At 45.0% G+C, this 22590-nt stretch overlaps 1 protein-coding gene across 1 annotated transcript; it reads left to right on the top strand.

Moving 5' to 3' along the window:
* Window positions 1-299: 299 nt before the first annotated feature.
* On the top strand, window positions 300-22533 carry ahdc1 (AT hook, DNA binding motif, containing 1). The gene is made up of 5 exons (XM_048230187.1): window positions 300-767; window positions 16028-16062; window positions 16434-17504; window positions 17540-20604; window positions 21529-22533. The coding sequence occupies exons 3-4, from the start codon at window positions 16621-16623 to the stop codon at window positions 20574-20576; spliced, it is 3921 nt and encodes a 1306-aa protein (XP_048086144.1). The 5' UTR covers window positions 300-767; window positions 16028-16062; window positions 16434-16620; the 3' UTR covers window positions 20577-20604; window positions 21529-22533.
* The last annotated feature ends 57 nt before the right edge of the window (window positions 22534-22590 follow it).

Raw genomic sequence — 22590 nt, 5'->3', positions numbered from 1 at the left:
TCTTATGTGTTGTGTTGTTGTTGATGGAAATACCACAGCTGCTCTGACTGCTCTTATTCAGCAATATGTCATACCACATACACCTTAACCCAAATACAGTACTGACACACACCTGACCTAGGCACCCTCATACAAATAATATAGGATTGCGCAAGACCGTAGACAAACAGCTAAATAAAAACATCATTCCCCATAATTCTTGAGTGCAGAACAATCCCGATGTTAACTACGGTGTCCCGGATGCGTCCAAACTCAAGGCACGTCTGCAGCTCGCGCAAACCACATTCCTCTTGGTCGGAATTGCAGAGGGCGCAAGGAACACAGCCCGTAAATCACTATTCCTCGTCTCTCTCTCTGTCTCTCTCTCTCTCGGAATCGCTCTATTTCTCGTCACCTAACGTCAGGCAGCTCCATATAGTCATCGTAAAGCAAAAATGATCGTTTTTACAGGGTGGCACTGAGGCAGCAGAAGCACTTCATATTTTATTATTTTTTTTTTTTTTTTGGTCCAGATGCCGAATCACAGCAGCCTGTTTCCGAATCGAGTGTTACAGTGAGGGAGGAAGACACTGCTGGACAAATCAAAATTAGCAGGAGAACAGTGGAGTGTTCTCATGCTTCATGCATACATGAGGTAAAAATGCAGTGCGCGGAGGTTGGCATCGCAGCTGTAGGTTCTGTAAGTCTACCGCGGGAGCTCAGAGGAGCGCGAGAGGAACACACCGCCGCTGCTGCAGCAAGACGGAGTACACGGCTGGCTCTGCCTGGTGAGTGAGTGCGCGAGCAGCATCTGTGCTCCCTGGCAATATTTTTATTCCCTCCCCTCGCGCTGTTTTTAATTTAACACGTGTTTGTATGCCTGTGTTATCTATGTTCTACGTCGATGTCACATACTATAAAGAGCAGGTACATCTGCAGCTGGTGTGGGCACGGTGTATGTACCGTTATGAAGCCCTTCATGATCAGAATTCTCCTTCAGACATTTTTAAATACCTTTACCCCTGAACGGTCAGCGACGCGCAATATTGAGCCCAATTCAAACTTGTCACGGGATGTACGAACAAAACGGTAATTATCGATGATCAGATACAATTATGCTAATGAGAAAACGACCACTGGATACTGATTGTGGATGACCAAGAGGCAGAACACAGCCCCACGCGCCACCTCTCTTTAAAACCCGCCTCAGATTAGTATAATCATACACGCACGCGTGCGCGCACGCAGACGCACGCACGGATACACAGACATACACTCACACATACACACTCATATACACACAAATGCACATTGTTAGACAATGAGAGGGTCTTCATCTGACAGGAATTTAGCTTACGGTAACAAGATGTTATAGTAATGTTTCCTAGCTATTTATGTAAATGCTGCAGTGGAGTCCGTGACGGGATAAAAAAATTGTGTTTTGACAGTTCGCGCGTATTTATGACATTTGACATGAGATTAAAAACCTTGCTCACATGGTGGCAGTATGCAAACGATTTCTCTGTCAGTATCGATGCACAGGTTGTCATGACAACAGCCTCAAATGTTCGTGTCTATTATGGTGAGGATGACGCTTGTGCCATGGTCTTCCTGTGGTTGTCAGGTGCCTAAATCATTTTAGCTCGCACACCTATGAGTAGTATATGAATGTGCTATGCATCTCTATGTAACCTGTACAACAGTTGGATAGTTTAGGTTTCATTTTGTGTGAATGTAAGTCAGTCTGACAGCTCACATCTCCATGGTGACCTGTATTCCAACCAGAACAGCTGGAATCATCCTATTGGTTGAGACAGACCTTTCATGCCATGAGTGTCTACATGAATTCACACCCCCACACAACCACAACCACACACACACACACACACACACACACACACACACACACACACACACACACACACAAAGAAGGAGAGATAGAGAGAGGGGGAGAGAGAAAAAGAAAGAGAGAGAGAGACTCATAAAAATCTACTTAGGTAACCTTTTGCACATTACAGACCTACAGATGCAGACCTACATGAATGCATTCAACAAGTCTCTCTTTCTATCCATCCCACTATTTTGGGCTGTTGTCAGTATGAATCAGCTCACCTTAACCTTTGAACTGCATATTCAGAGGGTGGTAGTAGTTAGTGTGTGTCATGCATGCACACATAAGCACTGTGTATATCTGTTTATCTGCCTTTTTTCTGTTTCTTTCACTAACAAGCCCACAGTAACCAGAGAGATGCAGCCACTTTAATTATTAAAAAGGGAGAGAATAGAGGCACAGCAAAATGTGTCTCCATCTGTGTAGGTGGATTGCTGTGTGTGTGTGTGTGTGTGTGTGTGTGTGTGTGTGTGTGTGTGTGTGTGTGTGTGTTCACCCATACACATACTTCAGGTAACACATGAGGAATGTGAAACAGGCAACAGGCTTGCTGAGACCAATTGCTCCTTTTGTCATTTTTGTACAAACAAATCACCTTGCCTCACCTATGAGGACTCGTTCACAGAGTGATTATATCTAGTCTGTTAAAGTCTGGGTCGGGGCTGTAGGTTGTGTATGTCTGTAATACCAATGCCATTAGTATTGTCAGTGGTCCCACTTGAAAATCCTGACCAATGGTCCTCAGTGGAAAGGCACAGCATAAAAATAATTGTTCTTCAATCATAGACAGATAGATATAATAAGACTACAAGGATTTCTGAAGTAAACGGCAGTGTAATGAAACAGCAAGCTCATTCATTGTTTCAAGGGTCTATTAAAACCAGTACCCACCTCTACAGAAACACATCATCAGACTTGACTCATACACAGGTATGCAGTAAAGTGAGGCAGTCTTGTAGATGGGCAAACTTTCTAACTGCCATTTGGAGAAAGACGCAGAGCATCATGTCACTACACCGCCTCCTATTACACAGGAGTTCCAGTGTAAATGCTTGTTGTACAACCTGTCTTTCAACAGCCAGCTACTTCGCTAAATAGATCTGATGGAAATAATCTCTTCTTCGCTAATTTGTTAAGAAACGGCTTTGAATATGTCTCCTCAAGAGTTTGTGCATGCTAACACGTTTCTGCTTTAGAGTCAGAGCCATGATCCGTTATCTAATTGTCTAGACAGACTTCAAAGATGCAAACTGGTACACATTCAAATTTAAGTATCCAATATGCAACTACTCTCTTTGGATTTCTATTTCACACATAAAATAAACACACAGTGGAAAATCTCAAAGTACATCAGCAACAAGTAGTCTGGTATGTGTCTGTAAGTACATTACCAATTTTTGAGTACACCTTTTTTGGGCAGCCGTGGCCCACTGGTTAGCACTCTGGACTTATAACTGGAGGGTTGCCGGTTCGAGCCCCGACCAGTGGGCTGTGGCTGAAGTGCCCTTGGGCAAGGCACCTAACCCCTCACTGCTCTCTGAGCACCGCCGTTGAAGCAGGCAGCTCACTGTGCCGGGATTAGTGTGTGTTTCACCTCACTGTGTGCTGTTTGTGTTTCACTAATTCACCGATTGGGTTAAATGCAGAGACCAAATTTCCCTCATGGGATCAAAAAAGTATATATACTTATACTTTCACCTATACACCGTCATCTGTGGCCAAAAACTTGCCCATGGCATATTTGCACCTTACATTAAACATGAGGTCAGATATAGTCAAAGCTTTTGTTCAGGATTGTATTTATTTTGATGTTGATGTGGAAGGCAAAACAAATATGCAGCATGTATTGTAATATTGTAGATGTGGATACTTCAGTACTACTTAGTATTCTACTGCTTGTGTAGACAGTCAACATGGTAAATTAATTAGGGTAGTGGGATTTATCTAGCACATCAATGTACAACTATCATCTCCTATAACTAGATATTTGCATGGACCAATTTAACACAGTTTTTCTTAGCCAAAACACGCCCATCTTTGGCACATGCTTTTTCATTGTTAGACTACAGAGTGTGTACTGTGCTGAAAAAAAGGCACATGAGCACACAAAGTAAGCTACTGTGATATTATATTTTTTATTGTAACTGTTTATAATACCAAAGAACCATAACTATTAAAACATTAGTTCATTGACACACCCAAGGAACTTGAAAGAGAAAGTGTTGCATCGGATGCCTCTGAACCCTTTCACTCTTCACATTTGTCAAAGTACAATTTATATTATTCGACCTTATGTATTAGCCTACTCTGGATGATAAAGTTCAAACAACAATAGAACTAGTGCTGAGTAATAGAAATGGCAAACATCTGTGTGCATATGATTCATCATCATGTTGCCCTTCCCAGACCTCTTTGCTAATTTATTACTCCTGGAAAGGGGGGCACTCTCCTGTGAAAAAAAAAGAAAAGTAGTTAGATATTCATATTTATGCCCACAAAGATAACCCAAAAGAGATGTGAGTAATCCCATGCACATGCTGTTACACATACTGTCATTATATCAAATTTCTCAGCTGTTGATAAAAATTTGAGTCAGATTGTCAATATCAATTCAATATCATATCAATCCAATCAACACTTCATCAAACCATGTTTATCATTTTCATTTGCATTTATTAATTAGCAGACATTTATCCTAAGCAACAGTGAGGAATAACATCCAAGGGGTTGTAGGATGATTCTAAGGGCCCAGCACTGACAGGGGGCCCCCAGAGAGCCCCCCTCTATATATTATGGGGTGGCCCAGAATTGTTGTCTGTTATAGGGCCCAAATTATTTACCAGCGCCCTTGAGTGAAAGTGTAGTTGAAGGAGATAGTGGTAGAAGAAGGAGGAGGTAGAAGTCGAAGGAGGGAAGAAAGGAAGTGCATGGTAAGTGTATAGTAAGTGCATGTTAGGTGTGTTGGGTTGTTAGATGTGTTAGGAGAGGAGGTACTCACGGAAGTAGGTCTTTAAGAGCTTTTTGAAGTTAGAGAGGGACGCCCCTACTCTGGTAGCTCCCTGTTGGTGGTAAGTCGTTCCACCAAAAGGGAGCTACAAACGAAAATAGTCTGGATGGCTGTGTGTGTAGGGGCGGCAGTGCCAGACGATGTTCCTTGGAGGAACGTAGCGGCAAGGGGTAACATAAGCCTTTATGAGTAGGAGAGGACCCAGACATCACTTGGTAAGCAATGACTTGAATTAGATGCGAGTGGCTAGTCAGTGGAGCCCATTGAACAGATGGGGGTGTATCTTATACATTGTCTGTAAAACCAGCAACCAGAACATATGCTACCTGATAAAATTGACTATAATAAGTTCAAAGTAGTGATATGTTTGTTATTTATAGTGGCTTTCAAAGATGTCTGCTTACAAGCAGTAACATGAATCTGTGAATGATTCCTGTGGAATATTTGTATGCTATCTATGCAACAGCTGCATCATGAGCCTACAGCTTTGCAGTGGTGTGCCAATACTTGAAATAGAGTAGTTACTATATGAAAGTAACTCTTGACTTATGGTGGGCTGTTGACCTTTCACAGAAATTCAATTTCAGTGCAGATATGCCCTTACTGGATTGGTGTTTAGGAGTTTTAAGAGAAGGGGTGGCCATTATAGTATTACTTGAGTATTATAACAGTGTTATTATAATGTAATAGGGTTTGTCCTTTACCTCATGGCAAACTACCTTGATTTGTTCTTCAGTTTTATCTGTGTTACATGTCATTACATGTTATAAATCCATTTCAACACTAAACAAAAACAGAAAGCCAAACTGAACTGTGACTTTAAAAGGGTATGAGTATTGCATCTGTAACCTTCAGTGTGGGAAGGGAAGTCCTGCACTGGATTCAGTCCCGCACCAAAGGCAAAGAACCATCCAAAAAGAGTTATAAAGTTTCGACTATATGACACTTGCAGTTTGGAGTCCTATCTGTTTCAGTTTAACCTTGTGGCAGCACAGTGGTCTGAACCTCTGAAAATGGCTGTGTGATTGTGCTAGAGGGACCCAGAGCATGGTCTCCACAGACCATTTAAAAGTCTTAAAGGAGTCTTCTTTAAGAACTCTTGAAATGCCTTAAAATGTCTTGAATTGTTGGAGGACAGGCATTAAATGAGCAGAATGTCAGATTTTGTTGTTCAGTGTATTGTTTTATTGTACCTGTCTGTCGCTATCCTTATTAGCGAATTTGTCTACACTGGCAAAGTTATCAACTAGCAAAGCACCACTATCAGTCATCGGACTGCATTCAGCACTTTTTCCCCAAAAATTAGGCTAAATTGAAGAATCGTGGTAGGTTTCACATACTATAAGTCGACAATGCTCATAGTGATGGTATTATTTTTAACTTGTAAAAATACAGATACCCTGCACTTTGCTCTACAGTAAACAGAAAGAGTTCACTGTTCCCAGTGTGGTGGCAGCCTTACAACAGCAATGCTACATCTCACCTTGATTTTGGAGACTAACTTTATAGGCAAATTCTGTCAAAACATAAAGACTTTTTTATAGCAGCAGATATACTGTATCATCCTTTTATGGTCCTGTGAATGGTATGTTGCGCTTTGTGTATGCACAGCAATAATGGGTCAGATATATTTTTGGTCAAACCTGGAGTATTGGACCTCATTAAATTTTACTCCATTTGTCGGGACCCCATGTGGGGTCTGAAATCCAAATGGGGTCGGCTGATATATATTACAATTGACCAGTACATTACATAGAACATGTGACATCAAAATAGGGTTACCTGCCAAAAAAGGTTGGAAACCCCTGCTCTAGAGTGGAGTGGAGTAGAGGTGGAGGCCAGGTTAGCAGACATGGCAGAAGCAGGGATGATGGAGCCTAGTGGATGTAAGTGTAGCCAGTAAAGTTGTCCAGCTTAGACTGTGTGTGAACTACTGCTCAGGGATGGATTACTGAACAGGCCTACCGGGCCCAGGTCCATTGACCCAAGAGCTCAGGGGGCCCTGAAGCCCAAGCCTCTGTGTGAAGTCGTTACTATGGTCTCCACTTCTGATATCTGAATGGGACCCCTCAGTCAAAAAACACAGGTTACGCTATGTGTGATAATCATGCTTTGCAATTGGCATTGAGATGCCTTGAATCCGTTAATGGTTATGTCATATTTGTAGGTCTCAATCTTTCCATTTCTTTCTACAAAACTCGCCAGATGTCATAATTCAAGGGGTGATTTTTCTGAGAAAAATTGTTTTCTTGGTTGGGGTCAGAGCTTAGCTGACTTACCAACTTTCTGAAGTGGGCGGGGGCGGGGGGGGGGGTTCGTGTCTGTGACAGTGGCCCAGTGGCCCAGTAGCTCTCATAAATCAGTCCATGCTGCTGCTGGCTCAGTTGTGATAGCTAAATGTATGATTTAGGTCACTAGACCTCTGTACAGTAGTTGTTACTGCTATTTCCATTCATTCATGTATAAGTATAAGTACATATACTCTTTTGATCCTGTGAAGGAAATTTGGTCTCTGCATTTATCCCAATCCATGAATTAGTGAAACACACAGTGAGGTGAAGCACACACCCTATATGTGGCAGTCACGGGCAATCAAAGTGGCATACTGTTTGTTACAACCCAAGCAGCATTAAGAATATTCTATTAAAAAATCTATTCTTTTGAGTTCTTCTAAAAAATCTAGTCTTTTGAGGAGTTATTGCTACAACAAATTGGACTTTACCTTCAGATGCCAACATTAATCACACATTTGTGACCATACTCCACAAACGGGAGGGACATTGACTAGGGTCATCTGAAGTTGCAAGGGATGGACGACAATTGAACACGCCTGTTCCTAGATGGTCAAGTCATTGTCATTTTTTAGCAGGGTGTTGTGCCTTTCAACAGGGTAATATTGGTTTTATGGCTTTTGTGTGCTGTAAATCTTACCTGCCTGATCCAATTCTGTTAATGATTAACTGGAGGCAGGTGATTTATTTATGCTTTACTTATCAGCAGTGTTGACTAACTGCAGATGTAGATGAATGAGGCATAATCATAAACTTCACACACAATCATAAGATAGGCTATCATGGTTGTGGAGGAGGCTCCCATTATTGTAAATAATCTCCTGGATGGGGCCACCATAATAAATAAAACTGAATTTTATGAATGAGTGTCAGGTTGGAAAAAACTCAAGGGCTGGAAAGTTGGAATATCCCCTTAGGATGTGTTACACATAATGTGTTTTTTTTTTTTTACTTTGTCATATTATTTGTCCAATACCTTATGTCATACATAAGAAACCATTGTCTCCTGTAGTGTGATGAAACCCAATTATCTAGTCCCACTCTTTTTTTATGCCAATATTTTCCTCTGGGGATTGTGTCATACTGTAGCTCTAAGGGATCATTCATCTTCATATTTTTCTCCCATTTAAGTTTAAGACTTTGACTTGTTTTTAGGATTTTAGCCAAACTGTTGATGGAGTGCTGTGTGTAAAGTACTGCAAATTAATACCATCCTTGATGACCCAATCGACCTTGTTTAAAATACTTTAGTTCATTTAGTTCAATTACTTTTGCCCACCCAATCAGTCCAAAGCTATTGGAGGATTAGTCCATCATTTTTCTGTCTACAAGGCAAGCATCCACCTTCGGAATTTGATGGGTGTGCATGTGTATGTTGGTTGATCTTTTGGCAATCAACTATGTTAGCTAGACTTAAACACACTACAGTATGTCATACAATAACAATTCCTATTAAATGATTATAGCGGAATAAATGATTAGTGCACTCTTGAACAATTAGAATTTAAAGCAAAGCCAACTATCCATTATCAGACAAGTAATTAAACTAAGGAGTTTTTTCTGACTGGCCTTTCAATTAGGTTAGTTACCTTCAATGTGGATTTTTTGGTTTTTGTACAGGGGCACTAGGCCTACTATACAGTATGATTCAACACTGCATTATCCCACTTGCCATTTGAGTCTTTTTTTAACGTTTTCAGTGGAACACATTTGAACCTGACATTTAGACCAATTGTATGGTAACAGTATCAGTCATAAGTGGAAGAGAAATTGGATAACATTTGCCATTCAAGCTCAGCTATGCTAAGTAAGTGCAGCTTAGGCCCTTTGGGCAACTGTAATGACATTGACTCACAGTCTGGGGTAATCATTGAGATGTACGGGTTAAAGGTTGATATGTGTGTGCTTTAAAAAGTCAACACAAGACGCTGATCCTGTTTTTTTTAGTAAAACGGGAAAATCAATAAACTCTAGTTGCTTCTATAGAGAGAAACCTGACATCTGGTAAAGAAGCAACATGTTCCAAAAAGACTTAGCCTTATACCCTTGGATGTTCACTGAGACATAGGCTACCACCTCAGGAACACCTCAGCTACAACATAACTTCCACTGCAGTCGGCTAGCTACCAAAGTGACCACCTAATGTAACATACAGTAGCAACAACCTCACAACACCCTTGCCACTATTCTATATAAAATAGCAACCACAGACCACCATAGACACAACATCCAGGGCACTTGAAGGCTAAATGAAATGCTTGAAATATTTTTTGCTTATGGCTTTCAAGATTGAATCACTGAATCAGATTAATCAGATACCATAGATAGGAAAGAGATCAGAAGTTTACTGTTATTTACATCGTATAGGTCACATAAATGAATCCCATTTATTTTCTTTATTTCTTTTGCTCTGACTCATTCCCTACACACTTTCTCTTTCCCTTTCTCTATACCTCTCTCTGCTGCTCTCTCCCCTCCCCTTTGGTCTCTCCTCCCTCTCTCTCTCTCTTCTTCTCTCTCTCTTCTTCTCTCTTTCTCTCTCTCTCTCTGTCTCTGTCTACTGCAAGTTAATGAGCCCTGCTCCCCCTGGGGAACACACTTCCACTGCCAGAGAGAGAGAGAGAGAGAGAGAGGGAGTGAGAGATAGAGGGAGAGAGAGAGAAGAAAGGGAGAGAGGGAGTCAGAAAGAGGGAGTTGAGGCCATGGAGGGAAAGGAAGGAGGAACAGAAGCTGAAGAGGAGATAGAGTAAGACAGAGGGAGAGAGATGGGGGTGATATTAGTATAAATGGGGTAAAGATGGATGAATGTGCCTTTCTACATCTCAAAAAGACAATGAGAGAGAGAGAGAGGGATAGCAAGAGAAAGAGAGAGAGAGAGGAATAGCAAGAGAAAGAGAGGGATAGCAAGAGAGAGGGGAGGGGCGGAGGAAAAGTAAGAGAGTGTGAGAGAGGGATCAGTAGAGGGAAAACAGAGAGAGTGACTAGAGGGTGTCTGACTAAGAAGACACAGACACAGAGCTGCTTTTGGTGAAAACCTCTGTTCTGTCCCAGCTTTGTGTGTGTGTGTGTGTGTGTGTGTCCATATTGTGTGTATCTAGTATACCTTATCTATTTTTGTACATTTTAATTTGTTAGAATGCTTATCCCTTTATGTCATGTCCTGTTCAAATATATGCATCGATCTTCTTGTCTTATTGTCTCCATTAGTTTTTCACTTTTGAATCAAAATCTTCAGTATTTGTTTTATATTTCACAGTATTTCTCACAGGACAAAAATGTGTGAAGGGATCTTCTGTTGTAACCACACAATTCTACTCATACTTGCCAGCTCAGCCTTTTCAGTTACAAAAAATGGCATTCATTTTCAATGCAGTGCAGTATTTGAACAAATCAGCCATATTCAATCTGGTTATGGGGCTAATGATTTCAATTACTTTTTGTATAACTTTTATGTAACAGATGTCCAGCCCTATTGTTGCCATGTCTCACCTGTGTGAAGGCAGTCTACAAGTCTTGCTGTACCTTTGGCCCAATATTAAATATGTAACAGTTTAAAATAATGGAATTTAAAAACATACAGTGTGTTTAATGTGTATTACAGAGGTCTTTTAAGCTAAGTGTTTAGTGGACACATTGTCAAGGGCACTATGATTTAACTGGAACTCCACAACGCAAACGATTGTTTTCTGTCTGCTTGTCTGTCTAGCTACCAGTTCTTCACTCTCACACATACTCTTGAGCTCTCATCTCAAGGAAGACAATTTCATCAGTAAAGGGGTTGAGAGACTTTGAATGTCATTCAAAAATTCAGAGGCAGTCGTGGCCTACTGGTTAGGGCTTTGTGCTTGTACCCGGAGGGTTGCCGGTTTGATCCCCGACCAGTAGGAATGGCTGAAGTGCCCTTGAGCAAGGCACCCAACCCCTCACTGCTTCCCGAGCACCGCTGTAGCAAGGCAGCTCACTGCTCTGGGTTAGTGTGTGCTTCACCTCACTGTGTGTTCACTGTGTGCTCTGTGTGTTCACTAATTCACAGGTGGGATAAATGCAGAGACCAAACTCCTTGTGTACGCAAGTATACTTGGCCGAGAAACCTGATTTACATTTAATTTAAAAACTTTGTGTGGATTTTATTTCTTATTGCCTGTATTTCTTATAAACTATTGACAAGAGATACGCATCACATCATTGACTGTGTTTATCAGATAGATATGATCGATTAGATTACTAAATGTCTGAAGATAACGTCCATGTAGGGACTGAGAGATAAAGACGGCATGCTCGCACTGTGTTTGTGTGTGTGTGTGTCTTCAGGCCTTCTACAGAACTAGATTGCGTAGAAGACAGACATTGTTGTTTAAACAGACAGCCAGCAGCCTCTCCTTGGCAACCGACTCCACTGCAGTGTCTCCCACGGCAACTGTGGAACAGGAACGGGTGTTGATGGTGTTGTCGGCGGCTTGTGGGGGAGGTGATGCAGGAAGTTGAAGCCATTGCAGGCCTTTCCAGGAGCGGTGTCAAGGTTTGTTGGTGATGTTTTCCAGTCACTGTGTGTGATGGAAAAAATCAGCGAAGGACATCTGAGTAAATAGCAGAAGATGGAGAAGCAGACAAAGGAAAAGATGGAGGAAGCTGAGGGGACATATAAAAAAAGTTGCAGCATCTGTTCAGAATGGTCATTACGAGTGTCTATCGTAGATGTCTTTCGTTTCATCCAAACAACGAAGTTTAAGGCGAGGACTGAACATATGGGTGAATATGTCAAGAGTGGAGAAAGTGCTAGAATATGAAGGCAGATGGAGACAGTGAGAGGAAGACGCGGTACAGACAGAGAGATATGCTGATATACTTGCAGACGAGTGCGTGTGTGTGTGTGTGTGTGGGGGGCTGGGCGGAGGGGGGGTGGGCGGTGTGGGGGGCGTGAGTTTGAGGGAAAGAAAGAGGGAGCGAGAAGGAAAGGGAGAGAAGCTGCCTGGTTGCTCCTGGCTGGCAGTTCTGATCACATGACCCAAGGAAGGAGCAGCAGAGAGGGAGAGAGAGCCTGGGGGAGGGGGAGAAGAAAAGAGAGGGAGAAAAAAAGAAAGAAAGGGGGAGAGGAAGAGGGTGGAGTGAGGCAGAGGAGAAGAGGGTGTGTGTGAGAGAGAAAGAAAAGGCTAGGGGTGTTTAGGGTCTCTGCTGGTCTTAAAATAACCTCCACACGTCTACTCTTGCAAAGCAGTGCCACTACAGCCACGCATTACATGAACACACACGTGTACAGAGGTGTGTGTGTGTGTGTGTGTGTGTGTATGTATGTGTGGATATATGTGTGCTTGTGTGTGTGTGTGTGTGTGCATGTTTGGCAAAGGCTGAGTTTAACACAGACCCTAATGATGAAGATCATCAGGAATTTCCTGCAGCTGGAGAGGGGGGGGGGAGGAACAGCACAAGAACAAGAGAATGAGAGAGAGAGGAGTACAAGAAAAACAGGGGGAGTAAGACTACAGAAGCCTGTAGAACACTGCTTGTGTGTGTGTGTGTGTGTGTGTCTGCATGCGTGTGCCTGTATGTGTCTAAGAGAGTGCAAGAAAACACTATGTGTGTCTATCAGGACAGTCAGTTAATTTCTCCAAGCCTGCATGTCTGTGCATTTATATATGTGTGTGTGCCTATGATGACAGCTGCATTTCTGCAGAGTGTCACTGTGTGTCTCCGTGGACCCCGTGACCCAGTTCCCCCCCTTCCCTCTCTCCTCTTAGTCCCTCTTTCTCTCTCTCTCTCTCTATCTCTCTCTATCACTCTCTGTGTGTCTCTCCCTTTCTCTCTCTCTCTATCTCTGTGTCCCTCTCCCTTTCGCTCTATCTCTATCTCTCTCTGTGTCTCTCTCTCCTTTTCTCTCTCTCTCCTGCTCCTGTCTCCTTTCCAACCCATTCTCTTTTCCCTGTGTATCTCTCTCCCTGCTACTCCTCTCTCTCCATTCCTGCATCTCTCTTCCCCACCTTTCTCTCGCTCCCTCACTCTCTCACCGTCTCTCTCCCTCCCCCCCACCTCTCTCTCTCTGTCTCTCACCCTCACATGCTGTCAAAGCTCCTGCCTGTATCTTAGCAACAACTGCACTCCCCTTAGAACTGAGTGAGGTTTTTTTTTCTACAACCCATACACACATTCACACACACACACACACACACACACACACACACACACACACACACACACACACAGATAGAGATAGAGAGAGAGAGAGAGAGAGAGAGAGAGAGAGAGAGAGAGATAGAGAGAGAGAGAGAGAGAGACAGACATTAGGCTACTCAATCAATCACTGACAGACTCTGAATAATAGTCACACACACACACATACTCTCTTATACTCATATTGAAGACCAGCCAGCTAAACTCAGGTACAAATACATATAGACAGCTGTGATAGGCATATAAATGTTCACATACACACAAAACACACTTATTAACATGGAGAGATTTGGGCCTTCACAGGTTAGGTCACTGATTCAGAGACACAAGAAGGCCAATGGTTTGTATTATTTTGTATTTGTCTTTGTTTATTCCTCATGGTGAGGAAGACACTAAAAACCATTTTCAGATTCCAGTCTTGAGAGTTTTAGTGACTGCAACATATCTATCAGGGACTTGATACAAATAATGTATGTTTTCTCACACATGAAATAGTACAATATGACATTCTACTTTAGCACTGTTTTACATTCAGAAAAATGTCTCATACAGATATATGTGAAAAACATCTGTATTTTTGTATGAGACACATGCACAGTACATGTACTCTCACACAAACCTACCTAACCTAAAACTTGGATATACTGTCTATCAAATTGAGTAAGGAATATTTGTATTCTGTATTTTGGCTTATAAACACCTGTGTAAATAGCAGAGGAAATTACTGGCTGCACCCATGTCTACACAGTTTGATAGATGGCCATCATAGCCTCTTGATGATGAGTACCTTCACTGCTTTCTTCTCAGCCACTGGATGAAAGCCAACTTTTCAGAAAACTTGACTACTGGATGTTGTAGGGCTCCAGACTCACTTTTTTTTGCACAAGTTGCACTGGTGCGCCTAACTTTTTTATTTAGGTGCACCAGCTCAAAATTTAGGTGCACCTACATTTTTCATCGCGCTGCCTTTATCGGCACAATTTCAAGGTCAACTTTTTATCGCTCTCCATTTACATTCCATATCTCAGCTGTTGTCAGAGCATGGACCGGGAATCACAGTATTGATTTGATTTGGGGGCCTCCACCACTTTGATGCCATTAGTAATACTGAATATTGTGTGATCATTCACATCAGTGGCGATCCTACTGTAGACACACACACACACACACACACACACACACACACACACACACACACACACACACACACACACACACAGAAAATGATGGCTTGCCATTTGAAAATATTTTGGAATTCATTTGTTTTTATTTTGTTAATGATTTATAGTTTTTTATGATCAGCATAATTACATAAAGTTTAAAATTTATTTTGTTAATTCATATTGATAGAATTTTATAATCAGCATAATAAAAGTATGTATATTAGAAAAGTGTTACGATTGTGCCGGTTCTCCCCTACTCTCGCATAGTAAACACAAATGGAATGTTGGAACATTGAGCTCCCCAACACGCACGCAAAAGATCAGGTTTGCTTCATCTTTTGATGATTAGTTCTGAAGTTTTGTTTAGAAAACCTTGAATCCATGTCCCAAAACCCAAAATCTTAAGTTTGCCGTCTTAACGTACGGAAGATCACAGGAGCCACTTGAAGGCAGAGGACAAAAGTGTGTCGAGCAAAACGTTTGCATTTCAGACTTCTTCGTCCCCGCGAAAGTTTTAACAGGTGCAATAATTCAAAACCCCCATGTTATTTTCCCATGGGAAAAATCGCAAGATACATGATATCAAAGATGGCAGCTTTTTTGTAGGCGAACTTCAGAGGTCTATGCAGTTATCGTCCCAGCCCTATGTGAAGCATTATTATGACGCTGGCATAGCACAAGGAGGACACCGAACCATTGATTTTCGCTTCGATCTTCCCCCGACACAGTTTCTGTGAATATCTCGAGAACTGTAGGGCCTAGGATGACCAATTTTTGTATATTGGCCTCCAGGGGCCATGTGAACCCCTTAAATATCCACTTATTTGATGTATAGCACCACCTAGTTGAACAAAAAGCAAAACCGAGGCGTTGTAATCACAGGTATCTTTGGCTGACATGTTCAAAACTGCACAAAATTGCACACACTGTGAATGCATGCCAAGTTTCGTGGAATTCCGGTCATGAGGGACCATACAATAAATGAATATATGTGTACATTTAGTGACTGTACACTACGCACACACACACACACACACACACACACACACACACACACACACATAAAACACACATGCAGGCACGCACACACACACACACACACACACACATAAACAGACATTCTCACACACTACACACAGACACACACACTACAAACAGACTCGCACACACACAAACACACACACACACACACACACTCACAAGTGAACATACACACACACACACACCCCCAAACACTTACACATACATGCAGACATGCAGGCAAGCAGACACATGCACACACACACACACACACACCATTACCTTCACACTCACAAATAAAAGAAGCACACATATACACAAAAGCAAAGCACACATGCACACACTCATTTGCTGTACATACACAAAGGCAACCCCCAAAAGTAGGGGATGGAGACAAATTGACAAGCGTTTTTTGTACCGCTTTGTGGTACATCTAGTTTCAATATGCAGGATGTGGGACAAAGGCTGAAAGGCATTACTATCTGACTGATATTGTATTATTTCCTCACAGATTCAGAAATGGGAATGGATGCCAAAGCAGTAAAGGTAATGCATTAGTCATTTGACAAAAGCCACAAATGAGTTCCATGAAGTAGTTTTAGCTAAAATTACTTCATGGTTTAAATTACCTCATGGTTTAAAACATTGAAAATGATAAAAATATCATATATCTATCATATCTATCATAATGTCAAAAAACAGGAATGCACTATCATGGGAATGTTTAGTCATACATTATGGAAACGATAATTAAAACACTGGTCATCATAGCATTTAGGTAGTACGTAATATATAGTAACACCCTACATGTGTATAACTGTAATGAGAGAACTGTTTGTATATGACTGACACTGACAGTAGACCTGCAATTCAGTGAAGTAGTATTAATACGTCTCTGTTCCTTGGTGTGCCCTCAGGATTTTGTGTGATAGCCCATTTCCTACTGGGGATTCTGGAGAAGAAGGACCAGAGGAAGAGGTTCCCATATTTTGACAGCTAAACCAACAAAGCAAACTTCTTCAGACTGGACTGTGCAAAGCACCAGGGGGGGCATCTCAAACACACACACACAGGGGGGGCAATCTCAAACACACACACAGTCCCATGAGCGGCCTGTCTGGGCGGCTGAGGTCAGGAGGCGTGCGCGTTGTGTGTGGGGGGGTGGCGGAGGAAGAGTGCGTGGAGCCGGAGGCCTGGGGGGCGGGCGGGGGAGCCACGGGGGCCGGTGGCTCCATAGGTCCCGCCCCCTCGGCCTCCGCGCTGCACTACAGTGTCTACCCCTCTCACACGCTTGCTAACGGCCTGCGCAGCCATGACAACCAGCGTCATGTGTGCAGGCGCAGGAACGAGGAGACGGCGAACGCGAATGCGCAGCAGGACCGATCAGACCGCCGCGCTTACACCCACCTGGAAAGCGACACTGCGACGCCCCTGCAGCAGGTGGAGACAACACACACGGCACAGCCCCTCATGCACACAGAGTCACAAACACCATCCTACACACAAGGGGACACTCACCCTGAGATGGAGTTGGAATCCTCCACTGTGCAGCCACAAACACACAGGCAAACACCCTCGCCACTGCTCAAACCCATGGCACCTGCACACACATCCCCTCCCACCACACCCCTTCCTCCTGACCACACCAAGCCAAACCACACCACAACGACCTGCAACACAGGCCATGTCCCCATCTCTAGCCCTGCCGAGTTAGAGAGGAAGTACACGCTGCGGAGCTCTGGGCGACCCCGCTTCCCCAGCCACCTGCGCAAGTCTAGCCGGCTTCGTCGAGTGTCTGAAAGCACAAAGGACCGGCAAGAGGACGAGATGGAGGAGGAGGAAAGGCAAGTGAAGAGAGAGGAGAAAAACTGGAGAGGAGGAGAGATTGAGCGGGTGAAAACAGAACGAACGCCTGAGATTTCTTCTCCTACTGCTCCTCCTCCTCCTCCTCCTCCTCCTCCTCCTGCACCCCCCTGTAACCCCCACCCCCACCCCTTTCCACTCCACCAACAAGAACCTCCAGCTGTCCCATGGGCTGTCCCCCTCATATCAAACGGAAGGGTAGGTTTAGGGGTGCACGGCGCATTGTGGTGAAGGTACCTCGAATTCCTGTGCACCTCAGCCGCCGGCAGAAGAGCTATAAGATCTCCTCACTAGAGGCAGTGTCGTGGGTAGGAGGTAGTAAGGAGGCAAACATGGGTGTGGGCAGTCAGAGGAAAGAGGGAGAGGGACCTCCTCGTGAGCCTACTGCCCTGCTGCGCATGAAGAACAATGGGAAGAGTGTCATGGTGATGTTTCCCCCTGGCGAGTTACCTGTCATCTTGAAGCGTCGCCGTGGACGACCACCCAAACAGGCCCTGCCTGGCCAGCCTGATCTGAAGGAGACCCGGGCAGCTGCTGCTGCCATTGCAGCCGCGGGAGGCAACGCCAACATGCCCAAGAAACCACGGCGACGCAGGCGGGTCAAGCTGCCCTCGCCTCAGCCCTGCTATGTGACTGAAACCAATGACACATACACTGAGTATGCTGATGTCCTGTCCAAGCTGGCCTTCTTAACGCGGCAGCCTCCCCCCACTGGACGCTGTTCCCCACCGCGATGTTGGACACCAACGCAGCCCGAGAGTGCCAGTGCCTCGCTGCAGAACCCTGCACTCCCCGCGCTCCTTCAAAGACTCTCTGGGTTCCGGAGAAGGGGAGGGAGAGGTGGCGGGGCTGGTTTGCGAGGAGGAGGAGGTGCTGCAGGCATGGGAGGCAGTAGCCCCAAAAGTTCCTTCTGTGACTTTTTTGAGACAATCGGGAAGAAACGAAAGGCTCTGCCGTCTGAACCAGGGGCTCCACGGAAACGGGGGAAGGGAGGTGGACTTGGTGGGGCTGGAGGGATGAACAGGGCCTCGCTTTCGGAAAAAAAACAAGCAGGGGAGGTGGATCCTATGGCCCCACCAGGTGAGAAGCCACCTCGCAAACGACGCTCACGCAAAAATGGACAGCTCAAAGCTGGCCAGGGATTGGCCAGCGATGACTGGGCCAATGGGAGTATGGCCTGGGAGGGTAAGAACACACCTGAGCGAGAGACAGGGGGAAGATATGGCTCCTTGTCCTGCACTGAGGGAAGGGGCAGTGGGGGAATGTATGGCAGCCCAGGAGTTCAGAGCAGCGGTGGAGACGAGGCCCAGGGACTATTTGCAGGGTACTTCCGCTCGCTGCTCGACTCAGATGACTCCTCTGACCTGCTAGACATGTCCAGTCCCCCTGCCCGCAAGCCCCCCGTGGGATTTGAGGGATCACCCCAGCGATGGTCCCCTGCATTCCCCAAATGCAGCCCTAAAGGACAAAGTACTCCTGTGGATGGAGGTCTGCCCCAGACTAAAAGCAGTAGCAGCACCCCAGTCAGACCTTCCTATCCATATGGACAAATATCCCCAACTACGCCCTCCTACTCCAAGTCCTCTACACTTTCCCAGTCCCGCTCCCCTAGCTCCCCACACCCCTCCACAGGTTATGCCCCTTTTCCCTCTGGCTATACCAGCAGTACTGGAACACACCCTCACATACCAGCAGGAGCCGTTAGTTCTCCCAGCCACACCCAGCAGAGGGCGAGTGACTGCAGCTTTGGTTTTGGGGCAAAGGCTTCGTCATCTCCCTCCACCCAGTGTCAGATGGGCTACGCAAACTACCAGCCCGCAGCCAAATGCAGCTATGGAGCCTATAGTCCTGGCCACTCAGCCCTGATGAGAGGGGAGGGGAACGGCCCCACATCTCCAGGAGGGGGTTACATGATGATGTCCAAATCCAGCCACCACGCCTCCTCCTCTGGCTCTATGCCTGAGGAGTATAGGCAGTTTGCAGGTCAGTGGGGGTACCGCCAGGCCTGGGGAGGGAGCGAGGGTTTTGTGGGGAGCCAGTACCACAGCTATGCAGAGTACACTGGTGCCACAACATCTCCAGAGTCCAAAGACATCCTGGACATCTCAAACTACACACCTCAGAAAACCAAGCAAAGAGCATGCTCAGACACCCTCTCTGAGTCATCATCTGACTCCTCACACATTAGTGGAGGTGGCAGGGGGGCCTACAGACAAAGGGAGGTGCCTGTGGTCGAAGGACAGTCTAGTTTATCAAGTCTGGAGAAGCTGATGATGGACTGGAATGAGAGTTCTACCGGTCCCTCCTACAACTGGAGCCAGAGCATGCTATTCCAGGGCGGGTCCAAGCCAGGTCGTGGAAGGAGAAAACAAAGTGAAAGCCCACAGGGTGAGAAAGAGGCCTGTCCTTCAGTGACCGTGCCTCCAGGGTCCCCTGTAAGCCCGTCCTCTCACAGTTCAGGGTCCAAGCGGGTTGGGGTCGGGGGTCGGGGCTCACGGGGGTCCCGAGGAGGGCGATATGGGTACTCGCCATGCCAGAGGGAGCGCTCTACCACCAAATCCAAGTTGCCGTCCCAGAAGTCTCCCACGAGGAGCATGTTCCAGGAGACTCTGGACTACTACAGCGGAGACAGTAGCAGCCTATCCCCGCTGAGCCACGGCCCTGAGACCTGCGAGTACCCCTCGCCATACTCAGGGCACAGCTCGACCGCCTCCTCTGATGAGCGCGCCTCTCAGATCTACCCCACCGACTCCACTTCCCTCTCTCCCAGCCCATCTGTGCAACTGGATGTCTTGAAGCCCTACCCCAAACCAGCCCAGGCCCCTCCCTCTCAGCCCTACTGCTCCTCCTCCTCCTCCAGGACATTTAGCCCCACCCTCTCCCCAACTCCCCGCCTCCTGCCTCAGTGTGGCTCGTCGGCGAGTAAGGAGCAGATCTCGCAGTACGACTCGCCCAGATACAGCTCCTCCCCTTGCTGGTACAACCCCCACGCCTACGAGGATCCCCGAAACGCGTCCAAACGAGACCTGCCCATGATGAGCCCTGGTCTGAGAGCTATGCCCCCTTCTCCTTACCCTGGCCCTGTACAGAGAGCCCCCCCTCACACAGGGGTGTGTGACCCGGAGGAGTACATGCGAGGGGGTGTGCTGTGCCAGCTGCTTGACCAGTCCAGTGAGGACTGCTTCACCAGCCTTTAGAGGACATCTCCATGGCAATGCAGCGCAGGTGAGGTCTGGCCTACCTTGTGGATGCTTATCTGTTATGTGCTGTAGTGCAACGCCCCCCCCCCAGATGTTCAGGTTTTTGTTTTGGACTCAAATTTAGGTTAGGTTTAGGTTTTCATAATGCATCTCTTGCTCTGAATGCAATGTATTTTGAAGGGGTTTCTCTATCAATCTTATGTAAAAACACTGATGCTGGGCAACTACATTATGTGTGAAATACAGGAAAACCTTTGGGAGCAGCCATCTGTGTCAGATCTACACTCTTAAAATGAATGTGTTGTCCCTATCTGGACACAGAGATGAGTTTTCAACACATTTGTTTTAAGAGTGTAGTTCCACGTCCATTACTGTAAAAATGTCCCTGGGTCATCTGTATGAAACACTCAAATTAATGTTAGCTCATCTGTCACTAGTGTGGTAAATTAGTGGCAAGTTACTAGTGATCAACACGATGGCTATCAGTTGTTGGTTTCCTATTTACACAATCACACATTCTCAGTACAGTATCTGTTGTATTGTCTTAGACGCTATTTTAAACTGATGCTGATATACCATACCAATGGGGCAGATGTGGGAAAATGTATTGTAATAACTGTAATTTTCTCAACTATTAGCCACGGCTAATACATTGATTTAGCTAAATTTCTTCAGCTATGAGGTTAATACACGGGGCAGTTAATATGGTATTAATACGGTTTTGTTTCTTTTAACTTGCATAAAACACTGTCCTGCGGCCTACAGTATACACAATGTGGCCAATACACAATGTCAGAAGGCTGATACATTACTGCCTCTAAAATAATGTTTTTCAAGTATGAAATCTTAAGATTGTATTTAATTTAATAAATGTACAAGTATGGTTTTAGATAAGATGTACATATGCTCTTGCACTGAAGTATTTTTTCTCTGTCTTTCCCACTTGTAGGAGATACAAGGACATCTCTCTTTCGCTCATTTTTACTCCTTTTTTAAAGACTGAAGAGAAGAAACAGAGGACAACAGCTGAACTCTGTCTTTCTCCAGCAGTGACAATCAAAAGACAACCATGTGCACACACACACACACACACACACACACACACACACACACACACACACACACACACACACACACACACATAATGTATCTGCCTCTCCCTCTTCAGTTGGACTGGGTGGGGTGTTTGGAAAGTGGTTGGTGCTTCTAGAAGTGAGGGAGCAGTCAGTCAGGGAATCAGGCCACCCCCCTCAGTTTACCAAACCTATCAATCATCAAAATCCTCTGGTTTGGACCCCTGACTTCAACCTCTCCCTCCCTTTCGATTTCTGTTTTCTCTTGTTTTCACTTGTACTTTCTTACCTACCAATCTTTAAACACTCTACCCTGGCCCTGCGTTAGTGACGACTCCTGTATCACCAGCATCTGTACATTAGGCACACCAAACGGCTCAGTGTTGTTATGGAAAATGCTATGTTCATGCTACAAAAAAAAAAAAAACAGTATGTGTGATGGCAGTTTTGTTGTAGAATGGTGCTTAGGCACAAAGAACAGGGACAGACAAACCGAAACATAGACCTGAATCTGATTTGGGGTGTCTGCTATCTCATACAGGGGAGTGAGGGGAGTGTCTAAGACGACTGGCCCTTTGTTCTTCTCTTTCTGTGATTGGTCCGCAGCATGGTTTTCTGCTCCTCTCCATGTTGTCCCTGTGCGTACATCATTTCCTGTCTGGAGAGGAGGAAGCACACTTGTGCCCAAAGACTCATGCCCATGATCCTGGTGCTCAGATGCCAGTGTGGGGGCATTCCTGATCCTCTTTTCCTTTGACTTTGTTCCTGTTCTCTCTATCTTTCTCTCCGTGGTTGGCTGTATTGTGCTGCTCTTGTGATGATTATTATATATGTCTATTCCATCCCAGTGGGGTATTTAAATACATGCTCTTCTGATCATTGCTTAAACACATGTCTCCTGTGTGAATGTATGTGTATGTTTGGGAAATACCAACAAT

Source organism: Alosa alosa, chromosome 20, assembly GCF_017589495.1.
Source record: "Alosa alosa isolate M-15738 ecotype Scorff River chromosome 20, AALO_Geno_1.1, whole genome shotgun sequence".
NCBI classification, from domain to species: domain Eukaryota; kingdom Metazoa; phylum Chordata; class Actinopteri; order Clupeiformes; family Clupeidae; genus Alosa; species Alosa alosa.
The sequence above is the reverse complement of the archived record's forward strand: the minus strand, read 5'-3'. Positions and strand labels throughout refer to the sequence as shown.

Bases quoted from the DNA above. Each gene is read 5' to 3' on its own strand.
- ahdc1 (XM_048230187.1), top strand. From the start codon at position 16,621: ATGAGCGGCCTGTCTGGGCGGCTGAGGTCAGGAGGCGTGCGCGTTGTG. The intron at 17,505-17,539 runs CCACCCCTTTCC...AAGAACCTCCAG, and splicing joins CCCCCCTGTAACCCCCACCC to CTGTCCCATGGGCTGTCCCC.